This window comes from Plecotus auritus (assembly GCF_963455305.1).
Source record: "Plecotus auritus genome assembly, chromosome: 7".
Lineage (NCBI taxonomy): Eukaryota > Metazoa > Chordata > Mammalia > Chiroptera > Vespertilionidae > Plecotus > Plecotus auritus.
In genome coordinates, this window is record NC_137774.1 from 35203956 (window position 1) to 35225139 (window position 21184).

Genomic DNA, 21184 nt, shown 5'->3' on the forward strand with positions numbered 1-21184 from the left:
GGCCTTTTCTCCCAGGGAGACTTCCAACCTTTCTCTGGCCTTGGCCTTGGAGCACCCCAGGCCAGTCCTCTGCCCTCTTGCTCCCTGGCTGAGAGGCACTGTCAGAAAAAGCTACTAGGGCCTGGCTGGTGTGGCTCAGTGGTGGTTGAGTGTTGACCTATGAACCAGTAGGTCAAGGTTCGATTCCCGGTCAGGGCACATGCCCAGGTTGTGGGCTCGATCCCCAGTAGGCAGCCGATCCATAATTCTCTCTCATCATTGATGTTTCTGTCTCTCTCTCCCTCTCCCTTCCTCTCTGAAATCAATAAAAATATTTTTTTTAAAGAAAAAGGCACTAGGATTACAGCTGGACCTCTCTTGTTCCTCACTGCCTCCCTTGCACAGTTCACATGAATTATCCCAGACTGACCATCCTCTCCTGACACATGTGCTTTCTCTTCCTCTCGTCCCTGAGGGTGCCATCTGCAGACACCACTCGGCCTCGGCTGCCCCCACTTCTGCCTCAGCAAATCCAGCCTCTCTCCTCCCGGAAGCTAACCCTTCCTTCCCTGCCTTGCTTCCCATTCTCATGGCCACAATTGCCCTGTCTTTCCCAGCACCCTGACTCCTTCCATGGCGAAGATCGCAGTCCTGGCACCCTATTCTCGCTGCCTGTCCAGCTCCATTTGATGGCCCGTCCTCACCATCAAATCAGGGTGAGTGGACAGATGTCATCTAGGCCCCCAAAGGGGCAGCCCTTCCCAGCCGTCCACAGCCACCGTAGCTCCTTCGTGACCTGAGCACCTACCCCATCCCATGCCAGGCACTGAGGAGGGCACAGCCTCTGCTCTTAGGAGAGGGCTGTGCTGAACAGGGAAGGCAGTGGGAGCCCCGAGGGGCGGAGGCCTGAGGAAGGACGTGCTTCGGGGAAGGGTCCAGCAGCTTCACCCACTTGGACTAGAGGTACTGTGGGGAGGGGGTGTTGGCTGCAGGCAGGAGGTGCCTTAGACGTGAGGAGTTGTGAGGCGGTAGCACCAGTACAGACAGGGAGGAGGTGGAAGTCAGGAGCCAGAAGAGAACCCCGAAGCTCTCTGACTGGCTGGCGTGGGGGGAGCAATGGAGCCAGCTGTCCAAAATGCATGGCCCCAGGCGGCTGGGCCCAGACGCGCCAGGAGGCCATGGTTCAGCCGTTATGTCTCTGTTCCGCTGGCTTTTGCCCAGAAATAGCGGGGTCTCGGCTTGCTATGCGGCTGCAAAGGAAGCACAGTCTTTCACTTGGAGAGGTAAAGAGCACATTTAGATGGCTCTATCCCCTCCCCACGCTCCCCCCTCACCACACACAAGCACGGCCACCAGGAGACCCACTGTCTGGGTGTCTCCAGGCCCCACAGCTGTTTCCCTGTGGAGCCAGGCCCGGACAAACCGGACAAACCGTGCAAGTCCCAGCCTCTCTCTCCGGAAGCCCTGGTACCCTCCGTCTGTCCTGCCTCTGCCCTGTCTACACAATAGTGAAGAGGAGGCCCACCCTTTCCTGTGGGCTTTTCCCAGCACGCCCCGTCCTCAGCATGTCTTCCTGCTCTAGTCCTCCCAGGCACTCCCCGCCGTGTTTTCCTGGGAGGTGGCGCAGTGTTGGGGACTTCATCCATGTTCAACCATGCGCGGGGTATGGCACCTTCTGGGCAAGATTTGCTGCCACTGTGGGCCCTGGGCTTGTCCCCACAGAGGTCTATGTGGGAGCCTCCCTGTGTTGGGCTGTCCCTGATCCACAAGACACAACGGGAAAGGAATGGGAGGGAAACGCCTTAGGAATGCCAGGAGGGTGACATGCTCGGGGCAGAGAGAGGAAGGGGAGGTCGGGTCAGGCTCAGCCCTGAGGGACACAGAAAACATTTGGAAGTAGATGAGTTGTGTCTTTGGCCACCTTTCACTGGCCCCTTCCTCCCCATTCCTGATGATCCTCCTGCTGTTGCTAAATAATCATGTTCCCCCCTCCCCCCATTTTATAGGTATTTTGAGTACCCCAGGCTCTATCTGTAATATCTTTGAGGCGGGCTGTTTTCATTTTACTTCCTTCCTACAGGATTCTTTCCTTGACTGTACACACCCTCAGCTAGGGTCACGTTCTGGAGGGCAGCTGCTTATACTTTCCACCCTGGCAGAGAAGTGGAAGGCAGGAGAAGGGCCACCGGTGAGCTCCCTTTGGTGTCCCCTAAATGTCTGCCGCCTCCCCTGGGCTCTGAGTTCCCAAGGGCCAGGCTGTGCCCCTCTCCATGTCTCAACACCTGTCCCTGTGTCCGCACACAGCAGGCCCCACAAACATAGGGGACAATAAATGACAAAGGAAATGCCTTTCACTCTTAACAGACTTCGTGCCATGAAAACCAGGGTCCTAGGGACTGGTAAGCAGATCATGGCACATCCAACCATGGAGCACGACAGCTGTGAAAAGTGAAACAGTGAGGCTGATCTGGGGAGGTTCACAAAACTTAATTGTTAATTGAGAAAAAAAGAAAAACACAGAACAGGTGTTACGCCAATTTAGAAAGAGAATGAGCATGAGAGAAAGGCTGATGTGTGCACTGAAGTCTCTCTAAGTGTATATATAAGAAACTGGTCATAGAAGTGCCTTGGAGAGAAAGGACATGAGTGGTGGAAGGGAACCCTGCCTTTTCATGGTATATCCTTCTCTACGACATAAATATTTGCATGAGTAGGTAATAGTTTTATAAAGCTTTTTCAGAAAAGCAGTATTTTTTAAAGTTATAAAAGCCTAAATAAATAAATAAGCAAGCGAGGAGACAGGAAGACATCCTAGGGGCCCCAGGCTTATCACAGAGCAGGGAGGAACCCTGGGGCGCTCCCGGGGGCAGCCCTCGGAGGCAGCACACGGGCCAGATTACTCAGCACCATTGTAAAAAGTCTCACCCTTAAGAAGGAGGCAACTGTTTCCTCAGTTACTAGGAAGGGTGCTGTGAACCAAGAGGTGAAGTCCAGGGTTTCCTCAGGATCTGATCAAGAGAGACCATTCTTTTTGGAATCAAGTCCTCTGCGTCCAGTCCCTGAAGTCATTCCTCCCTCCTGCAGCCCTACTTCCAGCTCTGCTTTGCCTGCTCAAGATTACGAAACACTCACGCTCTCTCTCTCCTCTTCCCCTCCAGGAACTTCGAGATAACTCCCGCCTCTGCAGATAGGGAGGTTTTCTCTTAGTCTCTCCGTGGTTAGGGTTAGGGTGAGGGTTAGGGTCTGGATCGCCCTCGTCTTTGATGTTTGTGTTCACTGTGGTTAGAAGTTAGTTTAAAACCAGTCAGCACTTCTTGTCCTTCTCCAACTTCAAGCCCTTCCTTAACGTATTGTGGCACTTACTCAAAGACCTCACTCATATAATGTCACCTTTTTTAAAAAATTGATTTGAGAGAGGAAAGTAGAGGGAGAGAAACAGTGATGAGAGAGAACCATCAATTGACTACCTCCTGGGAATCGAGCCTGCAACCCAGGCATGTGCCCTGAACAGGAATCGAACTGGCGACCACTTGGTACACGGGATGACGCTCAACCGCTAAACCACACTGGCCTTTAATTAAGGTCACCTTCTTTTTCAGCTGGCTCATGTATATACGTCTTATTTCCCCAACGAAATGGTAAGTTTCCAGAGAGCAGGGAACTATTTTAACCCTCAGACGACTTGGCACAACACTGGGCATGTTGGAGAAGCTCTGTAAGAACTGGTTATTAATAAAACCTACCATTTATTGAGCATCTACCAGGCACATTATTACATTCTCTTTTGTTCTTTTTCTACCAATATGGGTGACAGGCAATATAAGTCCTTCGGCTCTATTTTGCTGTAAGTGCTTTAAAAATAAATGATAGATTTCCTCTTTTTCAAACTGTGACTTTTCCTATTTAACTCATTTAAATATAATTTTTCCTTAAAAGTGGCCTGGAGACTGAGCTCAGAGAGATTCAGTAACTAGTCCCTGTTCACCCAGGCTCCCAGCGGCACAAACTATCTGACCACGTCCAAAGGCCCTGAGCTTCCCACGGTGCTGGGCGGATTTGAAATAAGAAGGGTACCTGCAGGGATAAAAGGGATAAGCCTCTGTGGTTTCCCCTCCCTCTTCAACTCCCCTGGTGCCAGTCACCTCCATGAAATCTAGGCCTTTCTGCTAAGCATTGAAGATCACGGGGCCTTTGTTCTGGTTCTGCTCATCCCTGACAAGCAAGTTACAGGGAAGCCGGCTTCGGATCTATGTATAAACTTTTAATTGAGACTAGATGTCAGAATATAGGGCATTTTCACTCACTCAGCCAACCATACTTACCACTGACTTGTGAATAAAGGGGTGAGCAAGACAAAGCCCCTGCCAGGGAGTTGCTGACAGGGAACATAGAATTTGGGGAAAATATACATAAACATACAAATAAAGAAGATAGTTTCAGCCCGGCCAGCTGGCATGGCTCAGTGGTTGAGCATCAACCTATGAACCAGGAGGTCACGGTTCGATTCCAGGTCAGGGCACATGCCAAGGGTTGCAGGCGTGGTCCCCCGTAGGGGGTGTGTGGGAGGCAGCCAATCAATGATTTTCTGTCATCATTGATGTGTCTATCTCTCTCTCCCTCTCCCTCTCCCTTCCACTCTGAAATCAATAAAAATATATTATTAAAAAACCCAAAAAACTAGAGGTATTTGAGGCCTAGGAGAATTAAAAAAAAAAAGGAAGATAATTTCAGAAAGTGATAACACTGTGAAGAAAATAGACCCCAGGCCCAGTATAAAGAGTGACAGGTGTGGACATGGTAGAGGCAGCGGGAAGGGAACTCTGGGTACTTAGATAAGGTGTCAGGATGGCCTTGACAGTCCAGCCATGACCCATGTCATGAAAAGCCAGCCATGCAAAGACCTGATGGGAGAACTGTAGGAAGAGGGAACAGCAAGGAGGCGGGAGTAAGCTTGGTGTGTCTGAGGGGCAAAGTTGGTTGGCTGGAGCAGAGTGAACAAGAAGATAAGCGAGGAAGTTGAATGCCAGGGCCACAGGGAGAAGGCTGTGTGTTCCTGCAACTGAACGCGTCCATGTAGAACTTAAAGGACTTTTTGTCTGTTCTGGAGAAGTGTGGGTGAGGGAACCTGTGAGGCCTCTGCCATGTGAGATGCAGGGAGGCTACGACTGAAAGTCAGGCACACGCTGGGACTTCCACCATAGTCCACCCTGCCTCTGTACAGCAGCTGATTTAAAAAAAATAAATAAAAGCAAAGTTATGAAGGAGCCAGAGAGATGATTCCAGAGCCCACTCCATCCACTTCAAGAGGCACTACCGAGCCCTAGCCGATTTGGCTCAGTGGATAGAGCATTGACCTAAGGACTGAAGGGTCCCAGGTTCGATTCTAGTTAAGGGCACGTACCTTGATTGCAGACTCAATCCTTGATCCTGGTCAGGGTGCATGTGGGAGGCAACCAATCAATGTGTCTTTCTCACATTGATGTTTCTCTCTCTGTCTCTCCCCCTCCCTTCCACTCTCTAAAAATCAATAGAAAAAATATTCTCAGGTGAGGATTAACAACAACAACAACAACAAAAAAAAAACAGAACAGAAAAAAAAAAAAAAAAAAGAGGAGCTACCGAACTAGAGTTTTTCTAGAATAGAGATAGAGCAATTTGTATCCAAATTGTACCAAGGAAGAGGAGTGAGTGCAGGACGGCTTCCCATCTTCACGCAACCCTGCTCCCACAGAACAGCACATTCCCTCCCGCCCTTGCTCCCGTTCCCTTTGTGGGAATGTGGGAAGGTCTTGGAGTTTGAAAGGGGAAACAAACAACTGTGACCAGTTTATTCCTAGTTTCCAATCAATTGTATCATAGACTCCACGGAGGAACAAGCAGCTTCATGGTTCTGAACAAGTTGTCCTAAATATGAGAAAGCTCATCTGGAGTTACTTAAAAGAAAAAATCCAACTTAACCAACAACTGTGGCCATAGTCAGCAACAGCGCGCACCCCCACCACACGCCACGCCTGGAGGAATGGGCGTTGCCTGCAAGTGCCCAGGCCCTGCCAACAGCAAATTGGAATTAACCGGTCCTTTAAGGACAAGCCAGAGCAACCACATCCTGAAGGCAAGCTCATTATCAGGGCCTGGCTTCCTGAGGCATGAGTCTGTCTGTCTCCAGAGGAGTCCTGGGGCTGACGAGGACTTTCCAGAGGTCAGAGTATCATTCCAAAGAGTTATAGGAGAAGACATGTAACATCTTCCCATTTCCTTCTCTTCAGCAGAGAAGACATACCAACATCCTTTGTTTCTCCCCACTGGATCCTAATTTTTTTAAAAAATATATATATATTTATTAATTTCAGAGAGGGAGAAGGAGCGAGAGAGAGAAACATCAATGATGACAGAGAATCATTGTTCAGCTGCTTCCTACACACCCCACACTGGGGATGGAGCCTGCAACCTGGGCATGTGCCCTGACCGGGAATCAAAACAGGAGCTCCTGGTTCATAGGTCAACGCTCAACCACTGAGCCACGCCGGCCAGGTTGGATCCTAATTTTATTTGAGAAATAGCTTTCATAAACTATCCGGTTATGAAGATTATCTTTATATATAGTGTAGGGTTTGGTTTATCATATTATTCGGTTTAGGACTTTTGCATCTATGTTTAGGAGTGAGATTTGCATATTAGTATTGTTGTTGTTTGTTTGTTTGCTATTCTTGTCAGGGTTATTTATACCAGCCTCATAAAATAATTCTTGATTCCATAAAATAGTTCTTCATGTATTTCCTCTTGGGCTAATCGGGATTTCCAGAGAAGATTTCCAGTCTTCTGGGCACTAGGAATCCAATATGACTGAGAACATTCAGAATGCAATACTCACTTAATCCCAATAGTCTTTTACCCTCAGCTCTTTCTGATCTCCAGACCGTAAGCTTTTCCCTCTCGAACATAAGTTGGGTGCTGAGCAGTGGAGGGACAGTTACCTAGCTGCACAAAGTAGGGAGGGGATCTAACAGACTCTCAACCCTTTATACCCCTCCTTTCACTCCCAGTCCCAAGAGGAAGTCCACCTGTGCTTTTGGGGATTATGCGAAGTAAATTGGTTTGTCCCTGGCAGTCTCCACCACTGGCTCAGGATTCAACTTTTTCAGCTCTGCTAAATCTGCCAACACCTCTATCTGCTCTCCTGCTCATTGTTTCTTTTCTCCCGTCCTTGCCCAGCTGCGGGTTTATCTTCCAAACAAATGCCTTTATTGTCATTTTTGACCAAGTTGAGTATCTCCTATTTTTCAAATATCTGCATCTATAATTGTATCCTTTTAAATTTTTGTGTTTTTTTTTAAGTTTTGCCAAAGATGTTAATTTGTTTGTTTTTTAAAGACCCAACTGTGGCTTTGTTGATTCTGTTTTAATTTCTGCACATCTTTCTTATTACAAATGGAACTGTAACCTCCAAGTTCATAGGTCCATTCTCAACCTCCGAGCTACCGAAGCCGGGCACTGGTTATTAGTTATAGCAGATTTAATCTGATGTATGCCTGTTAACTTTCTTATCCTTTGTTAGATCCTAAATGGTCTCTTGTCAGTTTATTGCAGAATTTCTCTTAAAAATCCAGTTTGACAATTGTCTTTTTTCTGGAACATATAACCCATTTATGTATATTGTACTTATTGATACATTTAAAGTATTTCTACTATCTTATTTTGCATTTTCTTTCTCTCCCTATCCTGTCCTTTTATGGATTGATTATAGTCTTGCTTGGGAACTACATCCTGTTTATTTTTTAGTAGTTAATCTATAAATTTTTAGCACATATAATGAACATACCAAAGGCTAAAGTTAATATAGTTAACTTCTTTTTAAATGACAAGGACTTTATAATGTTTATTCCAATCACTTCCCTCCCTAATTATCTATTTTCACATATTTTCATTTTATCTTATTTGAACTCTATGGTCACCTATAGTCACTTTGTTTAGATCAAGCATGTCAAACTTGCGGCCCGAGGGCCACATGCGGCCTACAATGAATACTTTTGTGGCCTAGCCACTATAACTGTACATAAGAAACATTTTAATAAAAATTTCTTAACTTAATTTTTACAATATCCTGTTATACGTATTATTAATAACGAACTACAGCGTTCGCTAATGACTGATTACTATAATCTTATTGCATTCATTTCCCTTATGCGTGCATGCAGGCACACCATTTCTCTCCACTAATACTAGCAGCAAATGTTTTAGCAGCCGATTGCCATGTCATTAGTCTTGTACTGACTTGTTTGGTGTGTGCAACAGGAAATATTTCGCTTTTGGAGAACAAGAAAAATAGGTTTATTTGCGTTACGCTTATTAATTTGTGCAGTTATTCAGTGTCTCTGGTAAGTTGATGTTCAAGAAAAAATATTAATTTTTATTAAAATGTTCTATTATTTTATGTTAGAGATTACTCATTTATTTCAGCCCTTTGTATTCAGCATTTCTCTATAGAAATAAACCTACATTTCTATGAAAATTGAAGCTTTTTTTTGCGGCCCTCATAAACTTAAACCTTGTTTACTTGGCTCATGTTAGCCTTTGAGTTTGACGTGCTTTGTTTAGATGATACATGTATTTATCATTTTCTTTGATTTACATCTTTTGCTGCATTTCAGACTGTCCATATGGGATCATTTCCTTTCTATTTGGGCAACAGTTCTTGAATTAAAATGTTTTTCATTTCACCCTTGTTTTTTTTTTATATTTTTATTTCAGAGAGGAAGTGGAGAGATAGAAACATCAATGGTGATAGAGAATCATTGATTGGCTGCCTCCTACACACCCCACACTGGGGATTGAGCCCACACCCAGGGAATGTACCCTGACCAGGGAATTGAACTGTGACCTTGTCGTTCATGGGTCGATGCTCAACCACTGAGCCACACCAGCCAGGCTCATCTTGATGGTTTTGTTAAATACAGAGTTCTAGGTTCACAGTTAACTTTTCATAGCATTTGAAGATATATTTCACTGTCTTCTGGCTTATATAGTTGGTGAGAAGTCAGCTGTCAGTCTAATTGTCTTTTCTTCCTGGATGCTTCTAAGACCTGTTCTAAGGTTTCTCCATGATGTGTCTAGAAATGGACTTATTTATCCTGCTTGAGACAGGATTACTAGACTATTGTAAGCACTTTGATTAAAGCTTGAGCCTTTACCTAATGTTATCTTGGGAAGTGCTGTGTGAGACAATGTGCCCTACCAGGACTGGGAAGGTTCTTGGATGGCCAGAAAGGTAGGGGTTCAGGCACTGATGGAAATATTGGTCAGGGTGTTACACTTATTTGCTCTCAGTGAAAGGAAGGCTCAGTCTCAGTAAAATACATACTCCCCAGCACATTCTAAGGTGGAACCAAGCAGATCCTCACGTCCCACCCTTGCAGGACTCTAGATCTGTGTGAGAGAATGGTTAAACATGGTGCTGGGAAGCCCTCCGCAGAACCAGCGGGGATCACACAGGCCGGGAAGGACCAGAGACGCCAGAGACAAGTCGAAGCAGGAAAGCCCTGACCCATCTTGCCCCTTTTCAATTTGTAAAACGTGAGTCACCGGGTTGCTTTCCTCTGTAGCTAAATAAACACTTCTGAGATCAAATAAGCCGACTTACTCTGTTTAACAAAGTATTTTATTCAAAAGCTTCTCAGCACCATCTAGTTGTCAGAAAGCATGGGTTTCACCTTTTCCTGCCCACCCAGCTCCCAATTCCAGAGGCAGAAGTTAAACCGTTTGGCTAGAGCACCTCCTAATCGTTGTAATTCAGACCATGATAAGGTTAGGGTTGTTCTCTCACTCAGCTTTCTCTAAGCCTCTACTTAACTGTGACTCAAGTCGAGCTGTGCCCCCCCAAGTTCAGAACAATAGGAAGGAATCATGTTGGACTTGATCAACCTCCCATCCTGGGCTATTAGAGACATAAAATTCCCTTGAGAAAACTGAATTCAGTGACTGCCATCTGGGAGAGACGGTCATACTGTCAGGCAGCATGCAGTTCTGAGAGCTCAAATCATAGGGTAACCCTCCCCCAACTCTACTCTAGGAACAAGGAGAAATAGGTCCGTTTCTCTCCGTGCTCCTCAATTGCTCATCCTCTCCTGTCTTACTGAAGCAGACACGGAACCAAACCTTTTTGACAGAGTTAAGATACACAATTACATCGGATTAAAATGCGAAGAGATCCTGAGCTGTTGGAGATGAGGAGAACAGATAGTGTGACCCGATCTTTCCCTTTATTTTCTTTAAGAATATTTGTTTCAACATAAAGCACACTTCCCCGAGAGGTTCCTGGAGGAGAAATCCAAGGGTCTGACAGTGTCCCGTGGGAGCACACAGTCACCTGGGTAACTTTGGCTTCAGTTCCCGGATCTGTCCTCGGCAGCTACTCCAGGTTCCACGGGAGGAGGAGAGAACTGGAGGCGGTATCACTTGGCCAAAGCCCCCATGGGGTCCCAGGCGGGCAGGATCTCAGGCTCCTGCTCCAGCACAGCTAGCACCTCTTCAGGGACATGCTTCCGGTCCACCACCACTTCGTAGACATATTCGGAGAACCACTCGTCAGTCATGCACAGGTAACCTGGAGAAGAAGCCTCATGAGTCCAGAGGGCAAGGGTCAAGTAGCAGAAACCGTGTGGGCACTATAAAGAAGCCTTTCACAAACTGGTACCTGTACCCGATTTTGCTTTCCCAGCCATTATCTCACTGAATCTAAGTCTTATTAGCAACTCGGTGAAGCAGACAGGACAGGCATGGCTGTTTTTACCAATTAGGAATCCGGGGCTCAGAGCAACTAAGTGACGTGTCCAGTCACACAGGTGAGGTTCAGAGCTGGGCTGGGCCCTGAGGCTGCTACCAGGTCCTGTGCTGTTGCGCCGCCCAGGCTGCCTCACTGAAGGGAACGGGTGCCCCCAGAGGGCAGCTGGAAATGCTTCTTGTTCATACAGCCACACTGAGGGGCTCATTCTCTAGGGTCAGAAGGGCAAGCACACCAGTACCATTCCTACCCTACCCTCCTTATCAGCATCACGGGCTGTTCTCCTTCCTTCCACTCTATCCCACCACAATCATGAAGGAGTCATGACATCATTCCCAAGTAGCCACTCATTTGCAGATGATACTCTAGGAATCAACTAGTAACACAGGCCTCACTTTCCTGGAGGAAACCTGTGACAAGGAGCAGGCACAACTGGAAGACTAAGACTGCTGCTCACCCTCTCTTCCCGTTTATGGATCTCTCTGTGGGCAGGACTCCAGAGACCCAGCTGAACTAGAGAAAGAGGGGTGGGTGTCCATAGGGATCCATCCTGGAGACCTCCTGTTCCTCAGAAGATGAACCTGTATCTCAGGTTCCACTAGGACAGCACAAATTCCTCTTCAGGAACATACTTCCAACAAAGTTAAACAGGGGAATGCTTCACCCAAGCGGTTGATAATATAAAGAGGAAAATTAAAGCGAAAGACCCAGGGCACTGCATGAGCCTCCACACCCAAGGACTCAGGGACTAGCAGTCACCACCATCATCATCATCTGACCCTGGCTGGCCCGTGCTCTACTCCAGACACGAGCCAATTTTCTCTGAAAGTGTTTGAGCAAATCTAGGTGTGTGCTGTATCAGTTCTCACTACGCAGGATGAAGAGAAAGGGAGACGATGCAGGCATTTCTCCCACGGTGTCCTCTAAGCAGGTCTCAAAGACCTTGTGCCCAGGACCAAGACTGCACATTGAGAACCCAAAAAGTTGTGTGTGTGGGTTACAACTACTGAAATTTACCATAATAGAAATTAAACAGAAAGCTTAAAATATTAATGCATATAAAAATAAGAATTTAAGAACTATAAATACAAATAATACATTTTTAAGAAAAAATTATTATATTCACCAAAATAAAATAAACTTTAGCTAGAAGAGTGGTACTGTTTAATAATTTAATGTCTGGCTTCACAGCAGACAGCTGAACTCTTGTATCTATCTGTCTTCAGTCTGTTGTTCTGGTCGAAGCTGATGGAGAAAATCTGACCTCACACAGAGGAGAGGGAAGACCTTGCAGACCCCCTGAAAGGGTCCTCAGACCGTCCCCTGAGAACTGCTGCTCTACAAGCAAGACTGTTTTAAATCATTAAAAGCGACATGATGGTGAGTCTAATTTTGTAAGCTAAATGGTGTGACCGAGGACGTGATTAAAAACACAGCTGCTTTGTGAGGTCATCTATGCCCAGCTCTGCTCTTGACCTCTGACAGAAGTCAAGGCCAGCTCGTCCTGATGTGGCCCCGCATGTCCATCCTCAGCAGAAGATGCCCTGGAAAGAGCTCATGAGCTCAGGCCCAGCCAGGTAAGGGAACACACCCTGCTCCCTGACACCAGCCTCCTGACCCAGGGCTCCTTCCCTCAGCAGGAGACAGGGAAGGGGGCATGGACAAACACTGGAGCCCGTGCCGTTTCTGGTTTCTGTCTTTGTTATATTTCCAGAGTCCCTGGCTTTGCTTGTGTCAGTCAGCCAGGACCTGGCCCTTACTTACCATCACCTAAGCTACTGCCACTAAGTTCTAGCAACCAAAGCTAGAAGGGCCAACCTGTACCATTTCTTACTGCATCTCAAGTAACTGCTGAGAAACTCCGTATCTGCCTTCCCAACGAGGAGCTTCCAGTGGGCAGGAGACCAGATTACCAAACACTACACCACTTGGGACATAGGTTGTCCTCCCCTTACCACAATGCCGGCTGAATAACTCCTCAGAGGAGCACTGGGCAGTGAGGCAGGTGAAGGACAGGGGCAGAGCCATGTAATAAAGTTCTGTGTCCTTATGACAATACTATCACCACACCATCAAATGAGTCTTCAGAGAATACACAGAGAAAGTGGACAGTAAGTACATCTACACATCTTGTTCCAAAAGCCGATCAGATTAAGTCCTCAAAATTAAAACTCCTATCAATCGCAATCCTCCCTTTCAGTGTCCCTGCCGAGAGGACCCGCCGTGATTAGTCTCTCTCGGCAGGATATGAGTTCTTTGGGGGCCCACAAAAACCTCATAGTCTAGGGGGCTGCCAAGTAATTGCAGTCCGAGCAGATAATGAACGTGTGGCTGCTGTAGCTGTTGATGCTGCGTGTCTTGGGGTCGGACAGAGAAGATTAGGATCAGTATGTCTGAAAGCCAAGTGAGTGCTGTGTAAGGCAGCAGCAAAGTACCCGCTCAGGCAGCTTTAAGTGGCCATTTTGTGCAAGGAAAGTTGCAGCTTCTAACCTGTAAGCCCTCTGGCCATCAGAAAAAGATGTTCCCCGAGGAAAAAGGAAAAGGAAAATCTGCTGCAGGGACCCCCAGGTTACGTTTAGGGAAACAAATAGATAAATGGTTAAAGAAAGTCAGCTTTAGGAACTAAGGCGAAATTAAATTTTGTTTGAACTTTAATGTCTTGTTTACACACAATGAGAAATCAGATGAATCAACAGTCCCGCAGAGAAAGGCAATGTTTCTGTATTTGTAAGAGACAGGGCAGCATCTGTCTGTAAGGGAGAAACAGGGCCTGTGAATGAGGCTCTAGAACGGTCAGGCCAAGTTCACGCAGCCACAGAATGTTTCCAATGGGTTAGGTCAGTGGTCTGCAAACTCATTAGTCAACAGAGCCAAATATCAACAGTACAACGATTGAAATTTCTTTTGAGAGCCAAATTTTTTAAACTTAAACTTCTTCTAACGCCACTTCTTCAAAATAGACTTGCCCAGGCCGTGGTATTTTGTGGAAGAGCCACATTCAAGGGGCCAAAGAGCCGCATGTGGCTCACGAGCCGCAGTTTGCCGACCACGGGGTTAGGTTAAGAGAAAGTTTAACCTGGGACCCCTGCACCAGATTTCTCTTTTCTTTTCCTTTTTCCCTGGGGAAGGGTGTTTTCTAGTGGCCAGAGAGAGGACTTACAGGCCAGAGGCTGCAACTTTCCTCCAATCGAAGTGGCCACGTTAGCTCAGAAAACAGTTTTCTGAAATCCTACCAGAGATCTAAGACTAGATTAAGGTGACAAATATATTATCACTTATAAATTAGATATATTTTATATTTTTCCTGACTTTGTTCTATTTCACCCCACTACCAAACTATTTGTGGATAATTTTGTTGTTGCTGCTGTTTTTTTAAAAGGGGTGTGATAAAATCGAGGCCTCTGTTCTGCTCTGATGGATCTGTCTGGCAGCATGGACTTAAGGAAGCCTGACTCCTGAGGCCTCATTAAGTCACCGCCAATCTTACACCTGATCGTGATAACTCCAGACTGAAGAAAGGTTTCCAGACGAGAAAGCAAAATCCTCACTGACATTATGTCACATTTTAAACTTCCTAAAAAATAGTGAGAAACCACTCGACAGAACATTAGTCATTTAAAATGACATTGTGGAGACTATGTAGTAACATGGGAAAATGTTTAAAAGTGATAAAAGTAAATAACATAAAAATAGCATATCTTCTATTATTACAACTATGTTACAAATTGAGATATATGGGGGGTATAAAAAATAAAATTGTAATTTTATACAGGAGGGTGGGTGATTTCCCCCGCCCCTAAATATCTGGAATGTTTTATTGTTTTTTTAGCCTTTAAAGATTACCCAAATAATTCATGCTCATTATAAATAGAGAAGGAGAAAGAGGAGAAGAAAGAAGAGGAGCAGGAGAAAGAGGTGGATGAGAAAGAGGAGAAGACAAATGTAAATTTTAAAACTGCCTACAATCGCCGAAACCGGTTTGGCTCAGTGGATAGAGCGTCGGCCTGCGGACTGAAGGGTCCCGGGTTTGATTCCGGTCAAGGGCATGTACCTTGGTTGCGGGCACATCCCCAGTGGGAGGTGTGTAGGAGGCAGCTGATCGATGTTTCTCTCTCATCGATGTTTCTAGCTCTCTATCCCTCTCCCTTCCTCTCTGTAAAATATCAATAAAATATATTTAAAAACAAAACAAAACAACAAAAAAACTGCCTACAATCCCTTCATCTTGGAATAAGCCCTCTTCCAATTTTACACAAATCTTGGATAGTTTCTTCATGTAGACTCTATACATTTAATAAAAACGAGATATACACACTGTTGTATTACAAAGTATCACATGTGCTATTTTCCAATATTGCTCTTTTCATGTTGATAAAAAAAAGTACTAGTATATCTATTTACATCATAATGTCTAGGTGCTGAATTTATATGGGTAATTGGAAATGTACATCAATCCCCCGCTGCTGGAATCTAGATTGCTTTTTCATGCTTAAGAACAACACTGCTATAAACATTTTGTAACTAAATCTTTGTTACAACCTCTGTTATAATAATGGTTGCAAACATTTTTTCCAGTTATGTCATTTGTCTTTTAATTTAGCTTATCATATCTTCGAATCTACTAAACCTTTTTATTTTTATGAAGTCAAACTTATCAATCTTTTCCTTTATGGCTTCCAAATTTGGTATTGTATAAACATTTTTCTGCTATGATAATGAAAAAATAAGAGGAAAAAAAATAGGCTGAGCGGTAAGAAAACATTAGAAACACGGTCTCAATGAAAAACTCATCATTCACTAAGGCCTCGACACAATCTAGCCCCTGATTGTGAACATACACAATTTTAACAGATAACTAAGTAGTGACAATTTATCAACCACTTCTGTTAGGTACCTGCTGCACAAAGCATGCCCTAATACCTTACATTTATATAGAGCGCGATTTTCAACTGATGTGCCACAAGAATTTTTAGAACATGCAATATCTGGCAACTATTAAGTAGTCAACCAGTGTGCCGCAGCACACGTATGTTTGAAAAATCCTTGTGGTATACACCAGTTGAAAATCGCTGACACAGAGTAGTATGTTGTAAATGTGTAAAATGACACAATCCCTACGGAATGGCATTTCTCAATATCTAGAAAAATTTCAAATGCATTTATTTACCCTTTACATTAAGTAATGCCATTTCTGGGACTTCATCCTATAGACACATAGTACTTGCACGCACACAATATAAAATATGCATTATGTATTTATTTACCCACAATGACAGTACTTATTTAGTTCTACTATGTGTCAGGCACTATTCTCAGCATTGTGTGTGTGTGTGTGTATGTATGTATATATATATATAAATTCACTGCAAGACTGTTTGTATCAGCAAAAGTCTGGAAACACCCAAGTTCTATTAGTGCAGGAACTGGTTAAATAAACTATGGTACATCCAGACAATGGAAGGCGATGAAGCTGCAGTGGCGTGGAAATGTACTGATAAGGAAACTCCAAAACATGCCGTTTAAGTGAAGTGAAAGCAAGATGCAAAGCAGGGTAGAAGGAATGCTACCTTTGGTGCACTAACACGCTGGAAAGATGTAAGAGAAACGAACAGAAATGGGAGCCCGAAAGAAGAGAAGGAAACAAGATTCCTCTTTATACATGTTTTTGTATTTTGATTTTGGAATTTTATTAAATGTAAATATTAACTGTACTATTTATTAAATGTATTTTATTATTTATTAAATGTATTACATTTTAGAAAGCAAAACACACACACACACACACACACACACACACACGTCTGTAGGGAGCTGACACTTCACAATACAATTTCATATCTACTATCCTTGCTTTGATTTTAATCCTCACAACAACATAATAAGGCAGGCAGAGTTGTGTAAAGTCATGCAGTCAGTAAGTAAAGCCCACACTCAAATCCAGGGCTTAACTTCAAATTCAGTCTTTTTCATGGGGCTCAGCTTCCTCCAACAGAACACTCAACAGCAGAGAGGCAGACAGCTATGGCTTTGGCAACAGGTAACAGCGTGTAATCCAGCTTAGGCACCTAGCTGTTCGAAACCAGTTTCATCTGCTCACACCCCCCATATCAATGGCCATGTGCCTAGTTTTTATAGGGTCTGTTTAAGAGGTCTTTCTTTTGTCTCTTTAAATCAGAGATGCCAAGCACATGTATTCAGAAGAATGGAGAACTGCATGGGCCGGATGCTCCCCCCACCCCCACCCCCCGAAAAACCACCCACAACCAGAGGAAGGGAACCAAAATCTTATTCATACAATTTTATTCTCATAAAATCACCATTTATGAGAGAGACATTTGGACGGTGACCTGAGAAGGGGTCCTTTTTCCTCCAGAGTAAACACCAAAGTACGTGGTGAGGACACAACTCATGCTCCTGCACCTTCTGCTGATAAATCCTTAGAGCTGGATGTGAACTGTGGCCTCTTTCTGAAATAAGTTAGAGAAGAGACTGTCTCCCTGTAAATCTACTGGGGGAAAGGCAGGGGGGAAAGTGTGGTAGGGAAAGAGGGATGCTTTGGTTTGTGGGTTGTGTTTCTTTAAACCATCAAACCACAACAAAGTTCGGCAGGAGAAGTTGCACTTACTGAAGAAGTGCCCTCTGCTGCGAGTCCAGAAGCCTGTCCTCCTTGGCTGAGGAGGGGAGGCGACACCCCAGTCTGAATTCCCCTCTCCCTGGGCCAGGGAGCACAATCTGGGCAAGTCTGAGCACAGGATTCTGCCAGGATCTTGCTGCGGGACCAGAGAGGGAAATTCAGGTGTCATCCAAGGTTCTGTTTTCCTGCAGAAATTCAATGACTTCTCTCTGACCCCAAACGATTACTCCTCCTATCTGTTTCAGGCAAAGCCTCATTTTGGTTATTCCTTAAGAGCTCCACAGATGGCAGGCCGCATTATTTCTTGGCCTTACGCCTCAGACCTGTCTAAAGAATGCTCCACATGCCAGGAGCTACCCTTCCCGGCTACCGTTTTACTTCCTTTCCAAAGAAAGCCACAACCCTAACACCTTTCCTAAAACTCCGCTCACCCCTGAAGAATTGCTAAGGAGCCTCACATTTCTAATCACCATCTCCCATGCAGTCTATCCTCTATATTATTTTATACTTATTCTTGTGTTTATGGTTTACATATTTATTCTTTTAATACATTATTAACACCGTATGTAGCAAGATTTACAGCCATAATTGTCCCAGTTTCAATTTCCCCCGCCCCCCAGAATTTGAAGGGATTAAGGACTGAAGAGGCATCATAGGACCATTGGGCTTCCACCACTCCTGCACCCCTCCGAAAGTTTCCAAAAACTCTTAAAATCCAACCCCAAAGCCTTTTCCTAGACTCATTCTCTGACTGCTCTGCTGTAGAGCTATCGACCACCAAGTTCTCCCTGACATCGTCTAGTCCCTTGGCTTCTCTGACTCCTCCCGTTCCAATAACCTCAGCTTTAATGGCTTCCTACAGTCTCCCCACCAAGGGAGCCCTCCGTAGTTCTTCCTCTTCCTGTCATCTGCCTTCTTGGAGAAATCATCTCTTCTTTTGCTTTTCTCAGGCGACTTACCCTGTATCTTACAGCCTGATGAGCACACCATGAATGTCACTGTGCACATCCCAGCCCCCTCAAATTCTCTTCCCGTGTCCCAGGTGAGCATCAATTCCTCTGAGGATCAGAGACGTTCATTTCACCACGGACTATGCACGGTTCCCTGCATCCCGTCAATAAATGGGAGGTGATGCTACTGCTAATGGTTTTCCCTCAGCACTAGGCGTATTCACCTCCACTGCTTCTCGCATGAAACTGAGCCCACGTGACGAGTCATCCATCAGTAAACTGGTGAGGTAGCACAATGGCTGCACAGGTCCTGCATTCTTGGAGAGCTAAAGCTAGAACCAGGGGTAGGTCAGCCCTCCTCTCGAAGGGAAAGGTTAAGGAGCCTTATGTTCTCGCTCTCCTGCCCTCGTTTGTTAGGACAACATTGACAACAGTAACAATGAGAGGTAATGTTTTGAACACTTCTTATATGCCTGGCACAGTTCTCACAACAACGAAGGTAGGTACGATTATTATCCCCATTTATAAAATTTATTTTTTGATAATCCTCACCTGAGGATACTTTTCCATTGTTTTTTTTAGAGAGTGGAAGGGAGGGGGAGAGACAGAAAGAGAGAAACATCAATGTGAGAGAGACACATTGATTGGTTGCCTCCCCGCACACCCCCCGACCAGGGCCAGGGATCAAGCCTGTAACCAAGGTACGTGCCCTTGACCGGAATCGAACCCAGAACCTTCAGTCCGAGGGCTGATGCTCTGTTCACTGAGCCAAACCGACTAGGGCTATTACCCTCTTTTTATAGCCAAGGACACTAAGGCTTAGACAGGTTCAATGCCATGACCAAGGCTATACAGACAAAAGGTAGAATTGCCAGGATGTGTATCAATGTAGTTTGGCTCCAGGTTTTATGCTTTAAAGTCCCTAATCTTCTCAAACCCATGCAAACATAGCTTGGAGACAATGTGGTGAAAAGAACAGATCCTCTCTATAAGAAAAAGCAATACACCACACAAATCTATGTTAAGTGCGAGGGGATTTCTCCCTGAAACTGACGCCTGGTTTCAGGTCTCTTCCCAGTTGCCTCCTCTCCTAGTCAGTAGCCCTCGCCTGGTCACGCCGTTTGATAAGAAAGCAGCAGTCAATCTGAGAGCACATGCTTCCTGCGCCACTCACATGCACTATTCTTAGCCCAGTCATGGAGGCTATTGAGTAAATGAAAATGGAGGAAGAGCCGTCCCTCTGCAGGAGCTCAGATACCCACGCTGGAAGGCAGCAGCACGTGTCCCAAGCCTGGAGAGGCAGGAAAACCCGGAGGTGACATAACAAATTTGTGTCCTGCCCTTTTCCAGGAAACCAGAAGCCTCTGCTTTTAGCTCATGTAATTTTCTCGTTTCAGCAAATTCCGCTCAATATTGTCTGTAAGTTACTGTATTTGTGCTAGAAATCTAAAAACTGAATCTCAAAGACATCTACAAATAATCAGTTATCTTTTACAGATAATGTACATTTTTAGGGAACCTGCCTGTGTGAAATTAAGAAATCTGAATCCCAATTCTCTCTGACACTGTGCAATTGAGTAAGTCAAAACTTCTCTGTAAGTTTCCAGATTTTTTCCCACATAAAACACGGGTATAACCACTCTTGTGCATATCCTGAGTTACTCTATGTTGAAGTCATGAGGAAAAATAAATACAAATACTTTAGGAAACTTTGAATTCTTTTCAAGCAAGATGCTATGAACTACATGTCCTGAGTACGTCTGACAGAAATATGGAATATTTATCAAACTCTTTAGAGTTGTATAACAGTGTACAGTTTGAAAACTGCTTTCACACATCATTTCATTTGAAGGATATAGACAAACTGCAGGACCTCAAAAGGAAGCAGTAATTATACATGTTGCTGATAGAGAAGTGTGCAATCATAAGGAGTTAAATTACTGTGGAGCATTTACAATCCAGAAAGTGGTAACTGTCTCCTGGTTCCATAATGTAATGTATCTGAAGCCTATGATGAGTTTTGTACCTAGCTGTGGACATATCCCCAACATCACCTGGGTAATTTGGCTGGAGAGGCAATTAAAGGCCATACTACTGGTTTTCAGGAAGCAGTAGAAGTCTACATGTAATCTGAATCACACATCTACACTTCTTTCCAGATTAGCCCTCCTCTCGAAGGAGGGCTAATATGCCAAAGTCTCTGTAGCTGAAATCATCACCTTTAGGAAGAAGTCTGGAAATTTTACTAAAATGAAATCAGAAACAGAGAGGCTTATTTATAAGGAAATATGAAGAATGCAGGTTAAAAACAATTTCAGATGTTCATGTATCCGAAAGGCACAAAAACAATTTGAAAAATGAAACGTAAGTCTTGGTTCAAAATTAAAACCAGGAGAGACAGAATTTTAAAAAATATAAAGATTTCTTACAGTGACCATTGAAGAAATAGAAAATAACACTCGCCTGACTCTCACTTAAAAATTGTTATTTAGCCCAGCCGGTGTGGCTCAGTGCTATAATTCCACACTCAGAGCTCCGCTGTCCCAGACTTCAGGGATGGAACGCCATCTCATGACTACGTGAACCAATCACAGAGAAATTCCGTATAAGACTGGTTCATTAGGGAGAGCATTAAGGAATTTATTAACTACCAAAACCACTGTTATATGCATGGTAGAATACTGATAACTACTGAGGCTAGGTGATGGGCCCATGGGAGGGGGAGGTGTTCTTAATACTATTTTGTTTACTTTATATATGCTTGAAATTGCCGATGATAAAAAATTAAGAAAAAAATATTATAAAGCAGCATTTGCAAAATAATTCTGGGAATTTAGGGTGATT

The 21184-nt window shown here is 44.6% G+C and overlaps 1 protein-coding gene across 1 annotated transcript in view; it reads right to left on the minus strand.

Moving 5' to 3' along the window:
- Nucleotides 1–9618: 9618 nt before the first annotated feature.
- The window catches only part of BLMH (bleomycin hydrolase), a 43688-nt gene continuing 32122 nt past the window's right edge, over nt 9619–21184 (minus strand). Inside the window, exon 12 of the mRNA XM_080680381.1 lies at nt 9619–10579. Coding sequence (XP_080536507.1) covers nt 10428–10579 — 152 coding nt within the window. The 3' untranslated portion in view covers nt 9619–10427. The remainder of the gene's footprint in view (nt 10580–21184) is intronic.